Consider the following 20,872-nt stretch of genomic DNA (forward strand, 5'->3'; position numbering starts at 1 on the left):
AAGATAGCTCATCATGCAAGATTGATGCTAAAGCAGCCTTGATTCCCAGATGCTCCTCTAAATGAAATATTTTATGTCTTATAAAAAGCAGACTAGGAGAAAAGCTCCACACTGAGAACAGGTAACACAGAATTGTCAACCAGCAACTATTCTGGTAATAAGTAGAAATACAGATTTCCACAACCACATGGTGAGCTGGAGATCTCTTATAGCCAAGCAGCATGCCAGTTTGACTACAAGATTCTGGATTTTGAGAGCAAGAGCAGAGATGCCTCTACATTTTGAAAATCCATGCTAATTTCTCCCGCTTTCCACAGCTTGGAAGTGCAATTACTCTCCTCTGTCAAACAAGCTAAGCAAACTATCAGAAAGTCACTTGTTTTATCTTAAACACATTCTAAATTCTGCGAACCAGTCTGGACAGTTCTGAAAGTTATTCAGCACTAACAGCTTAGGGGAAGGGAATATGTGGACTATTGTGGGAAATAATGCACATGTTCAGGAGTGGCACATCACCTAAATGATGAAAGGGATGTAATTATTTTCAAAAGTTCACATGCTCTGAGAAAATGTACAAGATCACAAGTATTTTACAATATCCTTCCAAAACATATTTTGTGAATGTTTGTGATCATGCAGAAAAGTCAATGGTTCAGAAATAAAATTATCTTAAAAAACCCCAGACTGGAATATTAAGAAGAAAAAGGTTGGAACATATTTCTAAAGGTGGAGAGAAAGAAGTTTGGGCAATAATGCCTCGCTATGCCCCCTTCTTAGCAGCATGAAAAATAGAGATATATCCATGGGTATGTAAAAGATGGGGCTTCTAAGCCAACACACTATCAAATACCTCACAGGGACTCCTTTTTGGCTTTACTTTTCATCTGTAAGAGCTAAAAAAACTTGACTTGAACAAACTTCTGTAGAAACTATCAGATACCATGCAAAGTGAAGTTTATATTTTATGATGTGATTGTACCTAGTTAAGTTGCTCTGTCCACAGGTTCTACCAGCTGACCTGTACTTCCTTCATGTGCAAAAATTTCAAATTTTAAAAGAAATATTATAATAAGCAAATGCCAGAATTCTCTTTAATGACCAAGATCTACAGCTAGGTTTGCTAGTCTTGTAAAACCAATGTTTAGTGGTGGCTGCATTATATTGAAAATACGGTGAACGAGAGAGTGCCACACCCAATACTTAAACATGTCCACAACCTAGCATAAGATGACTCAGTATTCGAGCAAAGCAAGCCTGTCTCACTTTGATCGCCCAGGGCAATAGATTTGCACCTTCACCTATGGCTGATGGCCAATTCCTCTTGCAGAAATGAATTTCTGTATTGTGCTCAACAGGCCCCTCTGGTTGCTAACAGGCAAAACTTGTTATTAAACCCTTCCTGTTATGTAACCTCTAGCAGTTTCTAATGCACATATATGAAACCTTAAGATTTTCAGACTCATTTATGTTTACACATATTTAAAACTGCATTAGCAATAGAGAGCAAGGGTCACTGCATTCCTGGAATGTCTGGCAAGTTTTGTACCCCAGACTGGTAGACTTTTTAGTATAAGTAAATAGTTTAAGATTTGACAAAATCAGCTGTACCCATTTTTTTTGTAGTCTATTGCAACAATTCAGACTTTGGGCAATAACAAGTCTTTCATTACCAAAAGGATGCAGGGTTGCAGAGAGCCTTAAATAACTTTTCTAAACCACAGCATTTCCACCTTCAGTATGTATGCAGACTTCAGGCTGTCTAAAAACTGCATCTCAAGCACATAACCAAGGAGCATGCAACTCCAATACTGCCCCAAGACAAAAAGCTACTCAGCCTTCAGCATTAGCATTCTGTCAAGTATGTACTCATAGTTTGCAATCACGTACAAGCTTATCCCTGGGTAATAGCCATGTGGCTTAAACTTTACCTTAAACATAAAATGGAAAACTGAAATTAGTGTATTGTGGGGCTATGCTCACAATTTACTTCAGCTCAACAGAGATGCTTTAAATCCTCAACAGCTTCTGTCTGCCTATAAAGTTTAAAATTCAACCACCATCCCCAGTCACAGAGGAAGCAAATGCTTGAAGAAATATAGCTAGTCAGCATTAAAATGTTCCTCTCACCCTCACCTTTTTGAAACTTGGAAATTATACCCAAAATTAAGTCACCAAGATCACAGAATACTTGTGTGGAATACCAGTATTGTAAGTTGAAGCTGCTTGAGACAATATCTGGAAAGTTGATATGACAGCGATCTGCACACTAAGGAAAACCAGTAAACTTAAGACAAATCTACATTTCAACATCACCTGCCATTTGGATCCATATATGGTTATATGGAAGTTAACCTTAACTCTTCAGAAATGCTGTCTCCTTACATAGCTGGCAACTTTCCCCTTTTTTTAAGGGAAATTCCCTTATTCTGAATAGGATTCCTTGCAAGAAAAAGGAAAAGTTGACAGCTATGGTCTCCTTAATGGCAGCCTGACACTCATCTTATATGAAATGCAACTCCTATGACCTACTGCTTTGAAATTAGAACACACGGATGTATGCCTTGAGTTCTGATGCTGACCAAGGAAGCCAGTGTGCCAGTTTCTGCATTTGCTGAAGCACAGCGATCTAAAACAGCAGTTCTGAACTTAGTGTTCAGGCTCAATTCCACACCAGTTCTATCAGCATTTTGTGAAAGCCATGCATATCCCCACTATGAGATAAACACTACCGAACAGTGGGCAGTGATGTATGTGGGGGGATAAAATCTCTTCTTTTGTGAAGGTGGGACAGTTTCTTTCCTCCTCTTATTTCCCCATAAACATTCTTCTCTGAAACACTGGCTCAATTATTATTATCAGCAAGCACTAGTACAACTTGCTCTGAATGAAAACTAGACCAGCGACTATTCTGCATGTCAAATTATACCCCTTCGCTGCATTCAATAAAAGGGGTTTTTTGCTTTCTATTGTTCACACCAGGAAACTCAGCAGGAACCTCAGCAACACACAGTTGGATTAAGAGACACTCCTCTACCATCTCAGAACACAAATATCTAATCAGTAGCTATAGCTTGTAGAAATATTACCAGTACAAGATGCACATAGCACAGTGCCTATAACCCAGGACTTCTGATTCCTTCTCTCCCTTTTAAAAACAAACCCTTCTTCTCAAAACATCCATGTTTAAGACTGTAGGAATTTTGCATCACCCCATCTGAATTTTGTATTAATCTAGGTTTTTTTTAAAAAAAACATTTGAATAGGACAGTCAGCAGGCTTATTTCTTTCAACCTATGCCTGCAGCATTCCTTGATAAAGCAGGGGGTGGATGTGATTTTTTCTTTAAACAGAGAAGAAAGGAACACAGGTGATATAAACCCTCTTTTGCATGTACAGTAACTGACTATCCTGACACACACACCCTTTAAGGTCTGATACCAGAGAACATGGCTTGGCAAAAAGCACCTGGGTTCAGAGGCTATAAGGAAGTACTGGTAAGTGGTGCACTTTTGTGAGAATTCAAGTTTCCTTCATCCACATGCCCCTTTTGCTTTAAATATCCAAACCAGATTAGGATTTAAATAAATCTAGTTTAAAGTGTATGAAAAGATATACTGACAGACTACTGCAAAGTGATGGTGGGATATGCCTACCACAGAGCTGTAACTACAGGGCGGGCGGGCTGGCTAGTCACATTTTTTTGCCGAGGTGAAGGCTCAAGAGGGGCACCATTGAGGCTCCCAGCCTGTGTGTGTACCAAACTGGGTCTTTGACCTGGCTGAAATAAAGCCTAGTTTTGCCCCTACCTACCACTCTGAAGAGAAAATGCATGCAGTTACACAGCTAAGTTTACTTTAGACTGGGAACAAGGAATGGGGGGAGGAAGTTGAATTTCTTGAATTTGGAGTGATGTGATTGAGATATTTGCATTTTTCAGACACATTTTTCTAAGTCTTACAAAATGTTGTTGGAGAAATAATTAGTGTAACTAAGACTAATCACACTTATTAAGAACTACTAATTATTCTGGTATTTACAATCATTTGCAAAACTAAATCTGATCTCTCTTCAGTCTTGGAATATGGCATAAAAGATTTAAAAACTTAAACCAACACAAACAGCAGCAGCAAAAAGGAGTAAGTCTGCCCTTTAAATAAATCTATAAAACCAATTCTAAGTTTTTAAACTCTGAAACACTGCCGAACAATCCATCTGGAGGGAGGAGGCAAGGGAACAGAATCTAAATGTAAAGCAGATGATAGCTTGTTAGTCCCTTTTCATTTTGTCTGTTGAGACACCCAGCTGTGTTTGTAACTGTGGAAAATAAAAAGCACTGGAAGTTCTCTTTGTTACTGGCTTTATCAGAAACTAGCTTGAGAACATTACAGAAAAAATAGTTGAGGTGATGTGGCACTTACACTGCTTCTTAAAATGGGGTTCACACAAGCAGCTGAGAACAGCTCAGAAATTCCCGTCTTTTAACCTTAGCAGTCAAAACTGGAATAACTGGAACACCTCCAACACCACATCAGTTGTTCCATAGATTTTTTTTTAATGGAGAAATTGAGAAGGTGCTTTTCTCCAATATTGTCACACAACCACCTCTTCTTGGACAGAAGACTTGGTAGAAATGCTATAAGCTATAGCTTACTTATTTCCCAATCTAATTCACCATCAAATAAGGAAAAAGGGAAACAAGGGGAAAGACAGGGGAAAGATAGACTGCAGATTTGTTTAGGTAACCTCAATGCTCACACCCTTCAGCTAAAGGGGAAGACTGTAGTATTTGAGGGAGAGGGCTTGGGGAGTACTAACAGTCACTACTGATAGGGAGAAAAGCAATCTAAGAGAGTGCCAGATGAATGATCTAAGAATGCATATCCTTTGGTGATTTGCTGTGATGACAGCACATGCTCTTTGCCTTTTCCCATATGTGTCCCCTAAAGCCAGATTCTTTCTCAAAAGGCAGACTTGTGGTTCAAGCTATCTACTGGTATCTAAATATCCACAGTCTTATTCCCTTGTTTTAGGAAATGGGAGCTGTCAAACCTACCAAGACTAGGAGTGAGACTACTTACTTGCTCTCTTGTGTACACACACTCTCTCTCATACACATACCTAATCTAAGGTTACCAGATTTTTTTCAATGAATCCGGGAGTACTTTTCAACTTCAATGGATTTTGCATGGGGACTGATTTGTAAATCTGGAGACCGCCCCCGGGAAACAGGGATGTTGGGTAACCTTAACCTAATCAATCCCAAACTGTATCTTAACCACCATATCTGACCAAATCTCTGCATTCCTCAAGTTATTTCAAGCTTTGTCTACGACCAGGAACCCAGGGGCGGGAGGCAGGGAATCTGCTGCCACAGATCACAGTCCTCCTTAAACATTCCCCATACTGTCTCCCTGCAAAGCTGCAATCCATTATGTACTACTGTGCACCCCATGGCATAAAACATTTGAATTCTAGCAGCTGCTAAAACCTGGTTGCTCCTCATCACACCTTGCAGGCAATACACCACTCTAATACCTTTTATAGCCTCCTCAACACCTTTCAAAGTTGCCTCCTTGTCATTACTAGCACCCTCTGGGCATCCACAGAAAACCTCCTCCAATTCACCAGCCAAGAAACTCATTCTCGGGATGGGTGGGGAGGGAAGAGAAGGGGATCTGATGCCTAAGCCAGGGAAAAATCCCTGCACTCGTTCCTTTCAGTGAACAACCTGTTATTGCCACCTTTCTGGGTTGGGTGTGTGCGTGTGAGTGAGCGAGCGTGTATTACATACATATACTGTATACACACACACCCCTTTCCTCCAGGCTCTCTGCTTATCTGCCATGCCCTTTGGCCTACACTCCAATCACCAACCCCCCACCCGCCAAATAGCAACTCTCCCCTCCCTTCTCCCTTTTTATTCAGCCCCTTAGTCTCCCATTCCCAACCCCTCTGACCCCCCCCTCCGCTCTAGCCATTCATAAACCGCCCCCCTTCCTTTTGTGCCTTACACCCTCCTCCCGCCCCCCCCCAAGACCATAGACTTTCCCCTCCCACCAATTCCTCATTTCGGGGACTGCCCACTCGACCGTCTTCCCCAAGAGACCCCTACACTCCCTGACACACACCTACAGGCTCCCCGCGACCCACCACACCCCTAGATCCCCCTCTCTCTTTTTTGCTGGGGTCGTTTCCCCTCTTCCGCCTCACCCACCACCCTCCCTGTTTCCCCACTGCTCCTGCTCTCCCCTTCCCCAGCTCAGCTTGAGACACGCCCCAAGAGCCTGGTTTCAACCCCCCAAGCCCGCCCCACAAACGCAAGTGGGGGGGGGGAGGAAACCCGCACCCCCAGTTCAGTTTGCCCTCAGCCCCTCCGCTGATTCGCAGCCCCGCCCGCTCAACGGTCGCCGCCGCCGCCGCCGCCGCCGCCGCCGCCCTCTCCTCACCCGGCAGCAGCACCCACCTTGTCGAGGCAGTTCACCTTCTCGGTCGGGTACACGATCTTGCCGCAGCGGGCACAGCTGGGGTTCATGGCGGCCGAGGCGAGGAGGAGGAGGAAAGCGTGTGTGTGTGTGGAGGGAGGGGAGAGAAATGCCTGCGCGTGTGAGGAAGGGAGGGAACCAGGAGAAGAGGAAAAAAAATAGGGGTGAGGGGAGAGAGAGACAGACCCCCGCGGAAGGCGGCGGCGGTGGGAGTTGGCCCCGGCTGCCTGGAAATCTGCGCCCGTGGCGAGGCTTGTAACGCGAGCGGGAGGAGGAAGAGGGCGTGAGGGAAAGAGAGAGAGAGAGAGAGGAAGGGAAAGAAGCCGCCTCGGCAACGGCTGGAAACGACTGAGGGGAGGGGCGCGGCCAGCCAGCCCAGTCAGTCAGTCAGTCAGTGGCTCCCTCACGCGCCTCCTCCGCCCTCGACGCGCGCGCGCACCAGCCAACCGTGGGGGCGGCGAGGGAATGGCGCGCGGGGTTGCGGCGCGTGCGTGCGTGGCCTGAAGCAACGGCCAGACTAAACGAACACACACAAAAAAAGGCGGGCGGGCGGCGAGTCGCGAGAGGGAGGAATAACCCGAAAAGGAGGCTAATGTCTGTCAGGAGCTTATGTGGGGGTGGGGGCGGCGGCGGCGGCGGGGATGACGGTGGTGTCTCTCCTCCCCCCCCCCCAATCTCCTTATGGTTCCCCACCACAGCCGGGCTCTTTGGAGAATTAAATCTTAATTCCATGTCGTCAGGACTTTATTGAGTCGTATCTTCTTCCTCTTTCCCGCCGCCTAGTAAGCTGCGCGGGACTCATGGCTCCTGAGGAGAAATGGCCTATAGGATGTAGCGCCTGTCAAAAGGTCGTCGGGTCTGTGGTCGTCCCGACCCTCCTCCGCCGCCGCCCAATGTGCGCAGTGCGGGTTTACTCCCGAGTAAAACATGCCTAGGGCGCTAGGCTGTAAAAGGTGAAATACGGCCAAACACACCCTCAGGCGGAGTCGGGCGTTTGTTTCTCTGCGGTGGCAACGTTTTTGAAATAATGGTCTGCTCTCTGCTTCCTACCCACCACCACCACCACCGCGCCTCTTTTCCCTGGCGGCCTTCACGACATCGATCTCTACCTTTCTCACTTTCCTCCCCTGAAGAAGAAGGTCGGAGATGAATTTCCAGCAGGTGTTACTTTGCGGGACATGCTATACCTGTTGAAATGGCCGCCTGTCGTCTTGAGTTACTGCTGTCTGCCCAGGGCTTTTAAAAGCAGGGGAGAGAGAAGAGAAGAGAAGAGAGGCTATGTTTGACTAGGTCATTTTATTCTGGGCTTGCTCAGTAAGTTGCCCTGGGAACGCGCTGAGCAGGGGGGTACAAAATGCCAAAACGTTAACAAGTAAGCAATAGGAAAGTCTGCACTTGTTGAATGCCTGCCTGTTGTGCAGCTTTCTGGAAACGCAAGAAATGTTGCCAGTGCAGCCTGTATTTCTCAAGGCTGGCACATGTCCTCAGCCCAGTATTCTTGAATTGACAAGACGGAAGACGCCTGTGCGTGAATTGGTTTTATGTGTGTAGATCAGTGCACACTGACCAACGCACATTACACCATGTTTATGGAAGACAATCTTACTTGGCTACGAGTGATCGCCAAAGAAGAAAGATACCTGAAGGAGCGTCTCCACTCCCATCATTCAGCCCAGACACTTGAGGTCCAGCTCCAAGCGTCTTCTGCGAGAAGTGAAGTTACGGGGAATCAGGCAGAGGGCCTTCTTGGTAGTGGCTCCTTTCCTGTGGAATGCCCTCCCATCAGATGTCAAGGAAAGAAGTAACCATACAACCTTTAGAAGACATCTGAAGGCAGCCCTGTATAGGGAGGTTTTTAAGGCTTGATGTTTTTAGTATGTTTTTAGATATGCTATAAGCCGCCCAGAGTGGCTGGGTATAAATAAGATGATGATGATGTCGATGTCGTCGTCAGTGGGCCCCTGTGTTGTCTGCTGTGACTCTCCATAGTCTGAGCCTGAGGGCTTTCACGCTCCTGAAATCCTTTTAGATCAGAGGTGAGGAGCCTATGGCCCAACATCAGGTATGGGGCTGGCAGAGATAAGCTGCTTTCCCTGCTTGGTAAATATATCCCCCCCCCCCGACACCTAGGGGCAAACTTTGATAGGTAGGTGAGCATAGCCACCTGACAATCACCTGATGTAATTTTGCATTGCAATGAATTAGTGAGGGCATATTCCTTTGTGGGCAGGCACCCTGGAAGACAGGGTGGGTAGAAGGGGCTAGGCACCACCCCAACATTGGCCAGAGGGGTGAGTTCCATTGCGGGGAAACCAGTTGTAAGTAAGTTAATAAAGAAAAGGGAGAGTTGCAGCCCACCTTCTACCACCCAGACTGCCCCTTCTTACTTGTGGGATCATAGTTTTGCTGGGGAAGGAGGAACCACAGAGCAAGAAAAGCGGGCAGGACAAGCCCAGAAAAGTGAACCTCTAGTTCTACAATTCTCCAATATTAAATGAATCATGTCTTTTCAATACAGTTGGGATGTCTTTTGCAATTTATTTTTAATTTAGTGTTGAACTTTCTGTCTGTCACCAGTGTTCCAATATATGGAGTTTGCAAATCTTTTATCTCCCCTTTTCCTGTCCTATCAATATCTCTTGAAAGCATTACTGCTCCACATAGCTTAATTATTAATGTGTTTAAAGGTCTATCTACACTAGGTGTCCGAGGCAACTAAAAACAACAAAACATAAAATTACAATATAATTAAAAATGTACAAAAGATGTACAAGAAATTGCAGGGGAAATCATTGGCTAAACTACTAAGACCAGAGCTACCAATCCAATAGCAACGAAATAATCGGGCCAATTGCTTATCTAAGCAAGAAGGGGTGTATTTATTTATTTATTTATTCCATTTCCTCTTACTCACTCTTAAGAACATAAGAAGAGTCCTGCTGAATCAGGTCAATGACCCATCTAGTCCAGCATCCTGTTCTCACTGCCTGTGGGAAACCAGTGAGTAGGACCCAAGCGCAAGAATACACTCCCCTCCAGTGGTTTCCAGCAACTACTGTTCAGAGGAGTACTGCCACTGACCTTGGAGGCAGAGCAGAGCCATCATGACTAACAGCTATTTATTGAGAGCCTTTTCCTCCATGAGTTTGTCTAGCCCTCTTTTAAAGCCATCCAAGTTGGTAGCCATCACTGCCTGCTGTGGGAGCAAGCTGCATCATTTAATTGCCGTATTTTTTGCTCTATAAGACGCACCAGACCACAAGACGCACCTAGTTTTTGGAGGAGGAAAACAAGAAAAAAAAATATTTTGAATCTCAGAAGCCAGAACAGCAAGAGGGATTGCTGCTTTCACTGCGCAGCAATCCCTCTTGCTGTTCTGGCTTCTGTGATAGCTGCGCAGCCTGCATTCGCTCCGTAAGACGCACACACATTTCCCCTTACTTTTTAGGAGGGAAAAAGTGAGTCTCATAGAGCAAAAAATACAGTATTTGCTGCATGAAGAAGTACTTTCTTTTATCCGTCACGAATCTTTCAACGTTCAGCCTCCTTGGATGTCCGTGAGTTCTAGTATTATGAGAGAGGAAGAAAAGGTTTTTTCTCCACCTGCTTTTTCCATGCCATGCATCAATTCATAAATTTCTATGAACTATAAAGCCCCAAAGGCTGCCAGTTTTCCTCATAGGGGATTCTTCACCATAAGGGTTCCAGAGTGGGTTTACAATAATATAATAAAACCATATTAAAATCAGTTAAGACAGTTCACATCAGAGAAATAAGAGGAGGGTCCTATCAATATATCTCAGCTGTCAAAGGTCAGAGTTAAGAGGCAGTTCTTTAGCATATGAGGAAAGCTATTCATAAATGTGCCAGATGTACCTCTGTAAGGAAGGAATTTTACAACTTAGGAACTGAGGCAGAACCATCTTCTGGGTTACCCACCCCACCTCCCAAAAGTCCTAGGGCAGTGGAACTACCAAGAGGGCCCCATCTGCCAATCTTAGCACTGAAGAGGTTCTTTAGGGAAGCAGTCTTCCAGATATATGTGGTCTAAGTCATTTAGGGCTGTAAACACTCATGTGAGCAACCGTGAATTGAACTGGCTGTCTTCACCTACTGCAGAAAACAAGACTTCAGTAGAAGGTTGGCTCCAAAAGAAAAGAAAAAACCACTCTAATTATGGTAAGTAGGGGGCATATTCCAGGAATCTCAGTACATGGAGATTATTAACCTCTTCCCATCTATGCCTCCTCCCCTGTAAATGACCACATCACACACCCATTATTAGGCTTGAAACAAGCCTTCTATGCTAGGTTTCCTCATTAGGGTCTGAATTTGGGACCCTACAGTAACAATTTGTGTTCAGTAAAACTTGCACTTAGAAGCACAGATCTGGAGCCAAGCTATAACTAGGTTGACCCTGAGTTCCAGTTTAGTTTTACTGTGCTAGTGTTTCCAAATCCACTTCAGTGCCTCTTGTCATGAAAGCATAGACACCTGGAATCACAAATGGAAAAAGACTGTTAGGAAGATTCTCTAGCCAGTTGGTTGTGTACTGGATCCATCTTGGGTTTTTTTGCTTAAAGAAATTAAACCACCCAACAATTTACAATCAATAATACAAAACATATGATGCCATCAGCAAATGTTGGACATTACCACCCTCTGGTGTTACATCTTGGTAACGTCAAAAGAAATATTTGTGGTTGTGAAACATCTTTAGCAACAACATACTGTTTTTACACATAAAAACAAATAATAGAAGTATTTCCTGGAGAAGGAAGGCATCTGCTATGTCAAATCATTTTGTGTTTCTTCCATCTCCAGTCTCCAAACAGACCTAGGTTTCCCAGTCGTACAATACAGTCCTGTGTGTGTTATACTATTATTCCTTACATTTACATTTATACAGTGGTACCTTGGGTTACATACGCTTCAGGTTACAGACTCTGCTAACCCAGAAATAGTACCTCGGGTTAAGAACTTTGCTTCAGGATGAGAACAGAAATCGTGCTCCGGCAGCGTGGCAGCAGCAGGAGGCCCCATTAGCGAAAGTGTGCCCCAGGTTAAGAACAATTTCAGGTTAAGAATGGACCTCCGGAACAAATTAAGTTCTTAACCTGAGGTACCACTGTATTCCATCCCCTCTTAAGGAGTTCAAGGCAATACACATGGTTATTCCCACCATATACTCACAAAACAAACCTATGGTGTAGGTTACGCCAAGATACAGTGCATGGCCCAGGATCACCCAGTGAGCTCCATTGCTAAACAGGGATTTGTACCTGCGCCTTCCCAGTTCTAGTCTCACATGCTATCTACTGCACTAGATTCAGTGGCTTTAATGTTGTTTACTCTCAAATAAGTGTGCATGATATCACTGTAGCTTTAAGGTGTGTTTCTGGGGTTTTAACAGCTGTACGGCAGGAAGGGATTTGGCTAGTGTGGTTTTACCTGCCACTAAAAGTAATATGCTTAGATCCCTACATGTGTTCCCCATCGTAATGGCTATTCACTCAGCACTGTGTTTAGTCTTTGCACCTCCAGCAGGTATCAGAAAACAAAGAATGTAACTTTTCATTTAAGACAAAGTTTCTAGACCTCATGACAGTAGAGAAAAGCTTGGAAATGCGTAGGTTGTATCTGCTGCTGAAATTTCGAGGGTGGGTGTTTGGGGACGTCTTCTCCTATGGCTACTACTTCCTCTCCTTTATGTGTTTTACAGAAGCAGTTCCCTCTGTTCTCAGTTCCAATTTTAAACTGTTTTCAAGACATGCACACGCGCACGCGCGCACACACACACACACACACACACACACACAGAGTGTGTGTGTAATGTGGGCATACCCACAATCTTTTGGCTCTAGTGGGATAAAAATATATTTCCTCTGAAACACATCTCCATAAAATGCTTATCTGCTATCCAGCCAAAAACTTATTTATTAGTAGGATGGGTATTTTGCTTCTGTTCATACAAGCTTAGTGTTCTTTGTAATTTAATTTATTTATTCTCTTACATTTATATACCAACTTTCCTCTAAGGAGCTCAAAGTAGCACACATGTTTTCTCCCTTTCTCAATCTAATCCTCACAAAAACCCTGCAAAGTTGGCTATGCTGAGTTCTGTGATTGGCCCAAGGTCATGGCTGAGCAGGGAATTGAACCCCAGTCTCTCAAACCCTGGCCTAGATTGACACTTTACACCACACTGGCTCTGTTTGTTTTTGTTTGTTTATTAGGCAAAAGGTGGGGAAGGGTAAAGGATTCCGCTTCCCATAAGAGATTCCTGCCCTCTTAGAATCAAGGGCTGCTCAGCCCATCTATCCCTGACAACAGGACAACAACAGGGTTTTCTGCTCTGAAAACAAATACCATAATACTAGCTACTGTGCTGTTGACAGCAGCCTGCTTCTCTGGGTCATTGCTTGTGCCCCGGGAGTGCCCAGGGCAACAGCTCCATCAAGAAAGAAGCTGAACTACTACTCTGCCAAGTATGGGACAGTGCAACTGTGTTATTCTCCCAACCCAGAGGTCACTGGATCAAAACTGCTTCTGGTTTCTGGTGCCAGCTTTCTGCTTTACTGTGAAATCTCACAAAGCAAATTGTGGCCCTTCTTCTGGCTATTCAAACTGTCCCCTCCCACCACCGTCCATTTTAAAAGAACAAATTTTTGCCTTTCTCTGAAAACAAGGCACAGAGTGGAGCAAGGGCAAACAGCTTCCTGCTCTGTCAGCACAATGACCCAGCTGGAACTTTCGTGTATTGTCAGCAGACTTGAAGGAGGAAATTCTAATTTCATTAGAATGACAGGGCATGGCAAAACAGCAGGGAAGACGAATCTATAGAATTAAAGAGATCTCATGGAAGTTAAGGTTCCCAGAAAACTGAACAGAGCTTATTGCAGTTCTCACTCTTATTGCTTTGTGCAGAGTGCAAATGTGTCTACATACCCTCCAACATTTAAAAGTTTGAGGAGAGCTGTGGCTCAGTGGTAGAGCAGCTGCTTGATATACATACAGAAGGTCCCTGTGAGGTTGGGAGAGAGCCCTGTCTTAAATCCTGGAGAAGCTACTCCCTGTTAGTATCAACCATACTAAGCTAGATAGACTGATGATCTGACTTTGGTACAAGGCAGCTTCCCATGTTCTTTCCTAAGAGTCTGAAACCTTTCCCCCTTAGTGTCTTCCGCACAGTCACATTGAGGGAGAGATTTGGGGTGCACCCCTGCCCCTGCCCCCTGCTGTTGCATCTCCCACTGCCCTGTGGGTGTGGGCGAGGAATGTCTGTAAAGAGGAACCTTGCTGAACATAGCAGACTCGACCTATGATGTGCACAATCAGTTTCCCCAAAGGGTCAGCCTAAATCTATCCTCCTGTAATTTAAGCCCATTAGAGTAAGTGCTCCCAACTCTGGGTCGGCAGAGTACAGGTTTGACTTATTCTATGTGACAGCCATTCTCTGCTCCAGACCAAATGTACCCAGTTTTTATTCACCCTTTCCTAACTGTGTGTTGTGTGCTTCCGACCACATTCTCTTAAGTTGTCTACAACCTTAAAGTGTTGCACTCAGAATTGAAGGCAGTATTCCAGATGAGATCACTTCAATAATCTGTCCTCTGTTGATTTAATAAACCTCAGTGTTTGCTCTTTAGGTTAAATATATTATTGCAAAAATCAGCCCAAGTCTTGCAGATCCTTAAAGCCTCAACAAAACTCTTATGTCATAAACTACTTTACAAATGTCAATAAAGAGTATTGCCATTGACAATTCAGCGCTTAAATGTATGCAAAACAAACATGACATTTCAAAACAGGAATTGGTGTTAAAACATCAGCACTGCTGAGTAAATTCAGTGGAACAAGAAACCGTTGTCTGTATTCAGATCTAAATTATTCAACTTATTGAGAAGCTGGAGTTGTAATTTTGCAGTTTCATCCTGGAATTTCCATTTGAAGTTCCTCCAGAAATGTATTTCAGCAGCTGCAGGATAGAATATGACAAGCTATGTACTACGTGGCAAGGTATTGTCCATGTATAGTAATTTAGCCGTGTGTCAACTAGAGATATGGTGGATTTGTTCTGTGAGATATGTATCTTACCTTTCCACCAAGTGGTGTCCAATGTGATTGTTCCCCTGTGCAGCTGTCCTCCTACTCAGAGACTAAATCGTTAGAGACCAGAAGAATAAAAACTCTAGTAATTCACACAAATTGTAGTAAAGCAAGCACCTAATGCAAAATGCATAGACATAGACACATATGTACACACATACAAACCAGAAGGTGGTCATTAAAACCACTTGTAACAGAAAGAACATGAACCCGAGTTTGCTTATTTCCTCCTCTCTCCCAATCCATTTTCCTTTTGTGTCAAGACTTTTAAAAATTATAAGCTCAAGGACAGGGGCTGTCCTTTTTTTAGTGGTTAGTCACTGGGAGCCTTTTCTGGCTGAAAGGTGAAATAAAAATAATTTAAATAAATAAACAAAATAAGTTGCCTTCTGGTTTGAAGGAAGTCTTGTAAGTATCATCTGTCTCAGACCTTTCCTTTTAGATGAAGGTGGTTGGACACCTGTATATACAGATGTTCTCCAACCAGTGATACTCTTACACCAGGAATATTCTCATACGTTGAGAGAGGTAAATCACAGATATTTGCAAGCTGCTCTGGGAGCTCTATTTCTGAGAAATAATGCCCACACACACAATGCAGCAGAGGAACACATCCATAGCTTTGGAATTGTCACCATGTACAAAAAGAGGGGGGAGAACATACTGACAACCAAAACCATCTCAATTCCTGAAGCAGGATGGGTTTTAATGGGTTGGAGGGATATATTGCGATTAATATATCCTCTCCTGCCCATTAAAACCCATCCCACAAAGGTTATGGGCTCAGTACTGTGTAGGAATACAGATTTTGTGTTTTGTAGAGATTTTTTGAAGTTGTTGCCTGAGTCTTTCTGAAGTGGGGTGAGGAGGAGGAGGAAGCCAGATTACTTCTGGACTTGATCAAAAACCTAATTCCTGTGCTTTTAATTTTGCTGTCAGGGGTAGGACTTTGGAACTCTGCACAACTTGTCACACACGTGTGAGCCTGGAGGGATAGACTGCAATTAATATATCATCTCCTATTAAAACCTATCCTGCACCTGAATGCGTTTTCTCTCTTTTGAAACGAACGAATCGAAAACGCAGGAACCCCACAAGAAAATCCCCTCTTTTCTGCGCGCCGCCGAGGGAGGAGGGGAATCAGGCGAAAATGGCTCTCGGGACTGAAAACCGAAAGCTACTTTCGCAATCACGTGGCGCCGCGGAGAAGGGCGAAGAGGCTCCGTTTTGCGGCTCGCCGGAGAGGAAGAACTCGTCTGGACGGGGGTCTCGGAACAAGAGCGATCCTGACAGGTGGGTGCTTGGTTGCGGAGGGCAACGAGGGACTCCCTCCCCCGCACTCCGAAAGGAGATCCTTCCTGGACTTCCGCATTCCAGATCCCAAGCGGGAGACTTTTCCAGCCGGCCAAGCCGCAAACCCCGTTTCGCAGGGATCCCACAACGGCAGCTCAAGCCCCGTTGAGGCGCGTTTACTTGGAAGTAAATGCATGACTGCACAGGATTCAGCAACGCCGGTTTCGGTGGGACCGGCCTCTAGTTGCTATATTATTGGGCTACAGCCAAACCATGCAAACAGGCCCGTTGCGTGGGGCTTTTGCGGTCTTCCTTTCTTCTTGCTTATAAAATCATGGAATTTGTAGACTTGGGACCACGAGGGTCATCTAGTTCAACCCCCTACAATGAAGGGATCTTTGAGCTTAATCCAGCCCCGGACTCCTGGGAGGAGGCGTTGCTGGGTTTGTTTCTGGCCTGATCCAGCAACGGGCTCTTTGTGTTCCTTAAGATCGGAAGCACTTTGAAAAGGCCTCTAAAAAGATCAAGGATGAAAGTAACGCGCTGTCTTTCTACGTCTCTCTCAAACACACACACACAATCGCTGTCAGCCATACGTAACGCTGTCCATCAAGGACAAGCTCTAAGATAAAGGGACCCCTGACCGTTAGGTCCAGTCGTGGCTGACTCTGGGGTTGCAGCGCTCATCTTGCTTTATTGGCCGAGGGAGCCGGCGTACAGCTCCGGGTCATGTGGCCAGCATGACTAAGCCGCTTCTGGCAAACCAGAGCAGCACACGGAAATGCCGTTTACCTTCCCGCCGAAGCGGTACCTATTTATCTACTTGCACTTTGAGGTGCCTTTGAACTGCTAGGTTGGCAGGAGCAGGGTCCAAGCAACGGGAGCTCACCCTGTCACGGGGATTCGAGCCACCGCCCTTCTGCTCAGCAAGCCCTAGGCTCTGTGGTTTAACCCACAGCACCACCTGCATCCCCAAACTCCCCACCCGACCGCTTGAACATTGCTGAGGGACTTGGCGGACCACTTAATGATTTTTCTGCCTGTTGTAGCAAGTCATATGCAGTCCTAGGGGCTGTATGGTTTTTAATTGTGTTTTTGCAGGCACCACCACCTGAATGAAGCTCATGGTTGTCTGCAAACTAGACTCTGGGGTCTCGTGCTAAAGCACACAAACAAAATCTCTCTCTCTCTCTCTCTCACACACACACACAGCTTTTCTCTCCCTACACCCTTGCAGCTGTGTTGCAGTGACTCATTATCCTGCCACTCCCTTCTCTCCCCACATCGGATTTCATTGTGACATCCTCCCCTTTACTCTCCTGCTCCCACAGTTTCCCCCATGGGTACTCAAAGACCTCTCATTGTGCCCTGGCTAATGGAACAGTTGGACGCCCGGCGGTACCCGGGGCTGTCATGGCTGAACCCGGAACGGACCCTGTTCCGAGTGCCGTGGAAACATGGCTCACGGCAGAATATTTGCGATGAGGATTTCCAGCTTTTTGAGGTAATCTTGGAGTGTTTCCTTTGGTGTGTGTCCCACATCGCATCCCACTGCCCTGGCAGGCAGCCTTCCCCAACCTGATGCCCTTCAGCTATTTTGAACTACAACTCCCATCGTCCCATGCTGCTTGGGCTGCTGGGAGTTGTAGTTCAAAATGTCTTCAGGGCGTCAAGTTGGGGAAAGCTGGGGAAGAGGTTTCCTTCGTGTTTTAACTGTAACGTTCTGGAATAGCTGTGGGAGGTGGGCGGGATGAATGGGGTTCAAGGGAGAGCAAAACAAATTATTACTACAGTGGTACCTCAGGTTACAGACGCTTCAGGTTACAGACTCCGCTAACCCAGAAATTGTACCTCAGGTTAAGAACTTTACCTCAGGATGAGAACAGAAATCGCGCAGCGGCAGCGGGAGGCCCCATTAGCTAAAGTGGTACCTCAGGTTTAGAACAGTTTCAGGTTAAGAACGGACCTCCAGAACGAATTAAGTTCTTAACCCGAGGTACCACTGTATTATTATTTACTGAACGAAGCAGCAGACGCTAGTTTGGTGTCAAGAAGGTCTCTGCCCTTCCTTCCCCAATGACCTTGCGTTGGCTTCCCCTCTGCCTTGCACCATCCACAAACAGAGATAGGATATTGGATCCCACAGGGCATTCGCTTCCCTCCCAAGATTTACTTTCAAAATATTTGGTGAGGGCGCCTCTGAAGATGGTTCAGAAACTTCAGCTAGTGCAGAATTCAGGTTGCTCACCGGAGCAAGACTGTTTGAGCATATTACACTGATCCTGGTCTGACTGCACTGGCTACCAATTACCGTATTTTTCGCTCTATAGGACGCACCGGACCACAAGATGCACTTAGTTTTTAGAGGGGGAAATCAAGAAAAAAAATATTATTTCCCTCCCCAGCCCCAAAGAGCAGCGGACAGGCTGCACGCAGCCTGTCCGCTTCCCCCAGAGCTTCTCGGGGCTGCGGGGGAAGTCCGGGCTTCCCCCCCAGCCCCAAAGAGCAAAGAAGCCAAGACAGCGAGCGGGATGGCTTCTGCCATAGCCAGGAGCTAAACTTCTCCAGCGCGGCTAAAGAAGCGTGGCTAAAGAAGCCAAGGCAGCAAGCGCGATCCATCCCGCTCGCTGCCTTGGCTTCCTCTTTAGCCTTGTGCAACCTCTCCCAGCTGGAGAGGCAATTCTCCCACCTCCCGCAAAAGCCCACAGCAGCCGCACACTCTTTAAGGAGTGCACGGCTCCTGCGGGCTTTTCTACGAGGGAGAAGGGACTCCTGGGGAAAAGCCCGCGAGAGCCGGAGGGTGGCAACACGAGAACGGGGCCTTCTCTGCAGTGGCTCCCCCTCTGTGGAATGCTCTGTGGAATTCGCCTAGCGCCTTCATTATACACCTTTAGGCACCAAGCAAAAACATTCAATTTTAACCAGACCTTTGGTTGATCTGATTTAAAAAAAAAATGGGGGGGCACTATTTTGTGGTTTTATATCTTGATTTTATTCTGTGAAGCGCCTTTATACCCCCGTGTATATAAATTCAATTAATAATAATAATAATAATAATAATAATAATAATAATAATAATAATTTGTGGTGTAAAAGGTTACGGGATTTCAGCAGGAAATTACGGGATAACCACTGATCGGGAACGAAGCAGTGTGTGACTTCCTTGGGCCACATCGTGAGCACAAATCACTCAGAATGTGCAGTAAAAGCTGGAGGGACCTCCAGTTTTGTGGCAGGTCGGAGAGTCCTGGGGGCAGCTGACCTAAATCCATCTGTCAAGATAATACAAGGGTTGAAGGAGGGAAAGAGTTGACTGTGAGCCTTTCAGAAAGACTGTCTTTATGGATGAGCAGGGTGCTATAGCTGGGCTTAGAAGTCTGCTGTGTGGGGGTATGAAACATCTGTAAAGGTAAAGGGACCCCTGACCATTAGGTCCAGTCGTGGCCCACTCTGGGGTTGCGGCGCTCATCTCGCTTTACTGGCCGAGGGAGCCGGCGTACAGCTTCCAAGTCACATGGCCAGCATGACTAAGCCGCTTCTGGCAAACCAGAGCAGCGCACAGAAACGCCGTTTACCTCCTTGCTGGAGCAGTACCTATTTATCTACTTGCACAGGCATGCTTTCGAACTGCTAGGTTGGCAGGAGCAGGGACCGAGCGATGAGAGCTCACCCGTTGCGGGGATTCGAACCGCCGATCTTCTGATTGACAAGTCCTAGGCTCTGTGGTTTAACCCACAGTGCCACCTGCGTCCCTATGAAATCTCCCTACCTAACTGCTTTCTTTCCAGGACTGGGCCATTGCCAGAGGCCGCCATCGCCCAGGCATTGACCAACGGACGCCCTCCGAGTGGAAAAGGAACTTCCGCTCAGCCCTGAACCGGAAGGAGGGGATCCGCATGTTTCAGGATAACAGCACAGACTCCAAAGACCCCCACAAGGTGTTTGAAATCCTGCACGCCCCAAGTAGGTAGATCGGACAGAACAGAGGGCTTCCGATGGGGATCACTAGGCAAAAGATGCGAGGAGGAGCCAAGGATCAGACCGAGAATCTCCTCTGTTTGTAATCTTGTAGATCTGAATGACTCTGCCCAGGGGGCAGCGGTCAGTGATGTTTCGCCTACCCTGTCTGGGAGCACGGGACTGTGCGGAGACAGTTCTTCCCCTTCTCAGGTCAGTGCTTCTACTTTCCTCCCTGTTCCAGTCCCTGCAGCCATGGGATGGGGAAGTGGAAAGAAGAAGCAGAGCAGCCTGTAGAGGAGACACCAGTGGGAGGAGGACAGGGAAAGAGGAATAAACAGTCTGTGAACCTTCTCTATTCTGTCCTTCAGGGCGATACCCTGGAGAGCATGCTGAGTTCCCTGGAATATTGCAGCCCCACAGAAGGTGAGTGATCAGGATACTGGAAAGGGATTGGTTTGGATGCTGCAGGAAATAGGTGAGGTATAAATGCATCAAACAAACAAACAATAAATAAAATAAAATAAAAACAAAACATGGAGAAGAAATGAAGGGGAAATTCTAAATCAATCCACGTTCAACACTCAGGCCACCAAGCTTAGTTTACTTAGTTTTGCTTATTTGCTTATATAGATGCTCAGTTTTCTTGGAACCTCTGAACAGAGACTCTTGGGGGCAGGTGACCATATGCATAATGGACGTTGTCCGTCCCCCCCACTCCCAAAAAACACACCCTGGCACCCTTCTTCTGCATCTGCTCTTATATTAACTTTTGACACAGCTCCATCATTAGAGAGAGCATGCAAGATTGTCTTCCATCTTTCTGCTGAGCAGCGTTACACTTCTTGTCTTTTTGAGTCAGCACTGGGATGGAGCTGGGAATGGTAAGCTGTACCCCCCTCCAAAGGTTGCTAGACTATAACACCCATCATGCTTAGCTATTGCCATGCTGGCAGGGGCTGGTGGGAACTGGAGTCCAACAACTGCTAGAGGGCCACAGGTTCCCCACTCTGTAGTCAAGTAATTAGGGG

At 45.9% G+C, this 20,872-nt stretch overlaps 2 protein-coding genes across 2 annotated transcripts in view; one reads left to right on the top strand and one right to left on the bottom strand.

Moving 5' to 3' along the window:
• Window positions 1-6,850, bottom strand: part of LASP1 (LIM and SH3 protein 1) — a 49,061-nt gene extending 42,211 nt beyond the window's left edge. Inside the window, exon 1 of the mRNA XM_082194533.1 lies at window positions 6,464-6,850. Coding sequence (XP_082050659.1) covers window positions 6,464-6,532 — 69 coding nt within the window. The 5' untranslated portion in view covers window positions 6,533-6,850. The remainder of the gene's footprint in view (window positions 1-6,463) is intronic.
• An 8,721-nt stretch (window positions 6,851-15,571) lies between these two features.
• IRF3 (interferon regulatory factor 3) overlaps window positions 15,572-20,872 on the top strand; it is a 13,350-nt gene continuing 8,049 nt past the window's right edge. Inside the window, 6 exon segments of the mRNA XM_082195379.1 lie at window positions 15,572-15,801; window positions 15,803-15,884; window positions 17,216-17,388; window positions 19,673-19,847; window positions 19,957-20,054; window positions 20,213-20,267. Coding sequence (XP_082051505.1) covers window positions 15,742-15,801; window positions 15,803-15,884; window positions 17,216-17,388; window positions 19,673-19,847; window positions 19,957-20,054; window positions 20,213-20,267 — 643 coding nt within the window. The 5' untranslated portion in view covers window positions 15,572-15,741.

Source organism: Podarcis vaucheri (assembly GCF_965113315.1).
Source record: "Podarcis vaucheri genome assembly, chromosome: 13".
NCBI lineage: Eukaryota > Metazoa > Chordata > Lepidosauria > Squamata > Lacertidae > Podarcis > Podarcis vaucheri.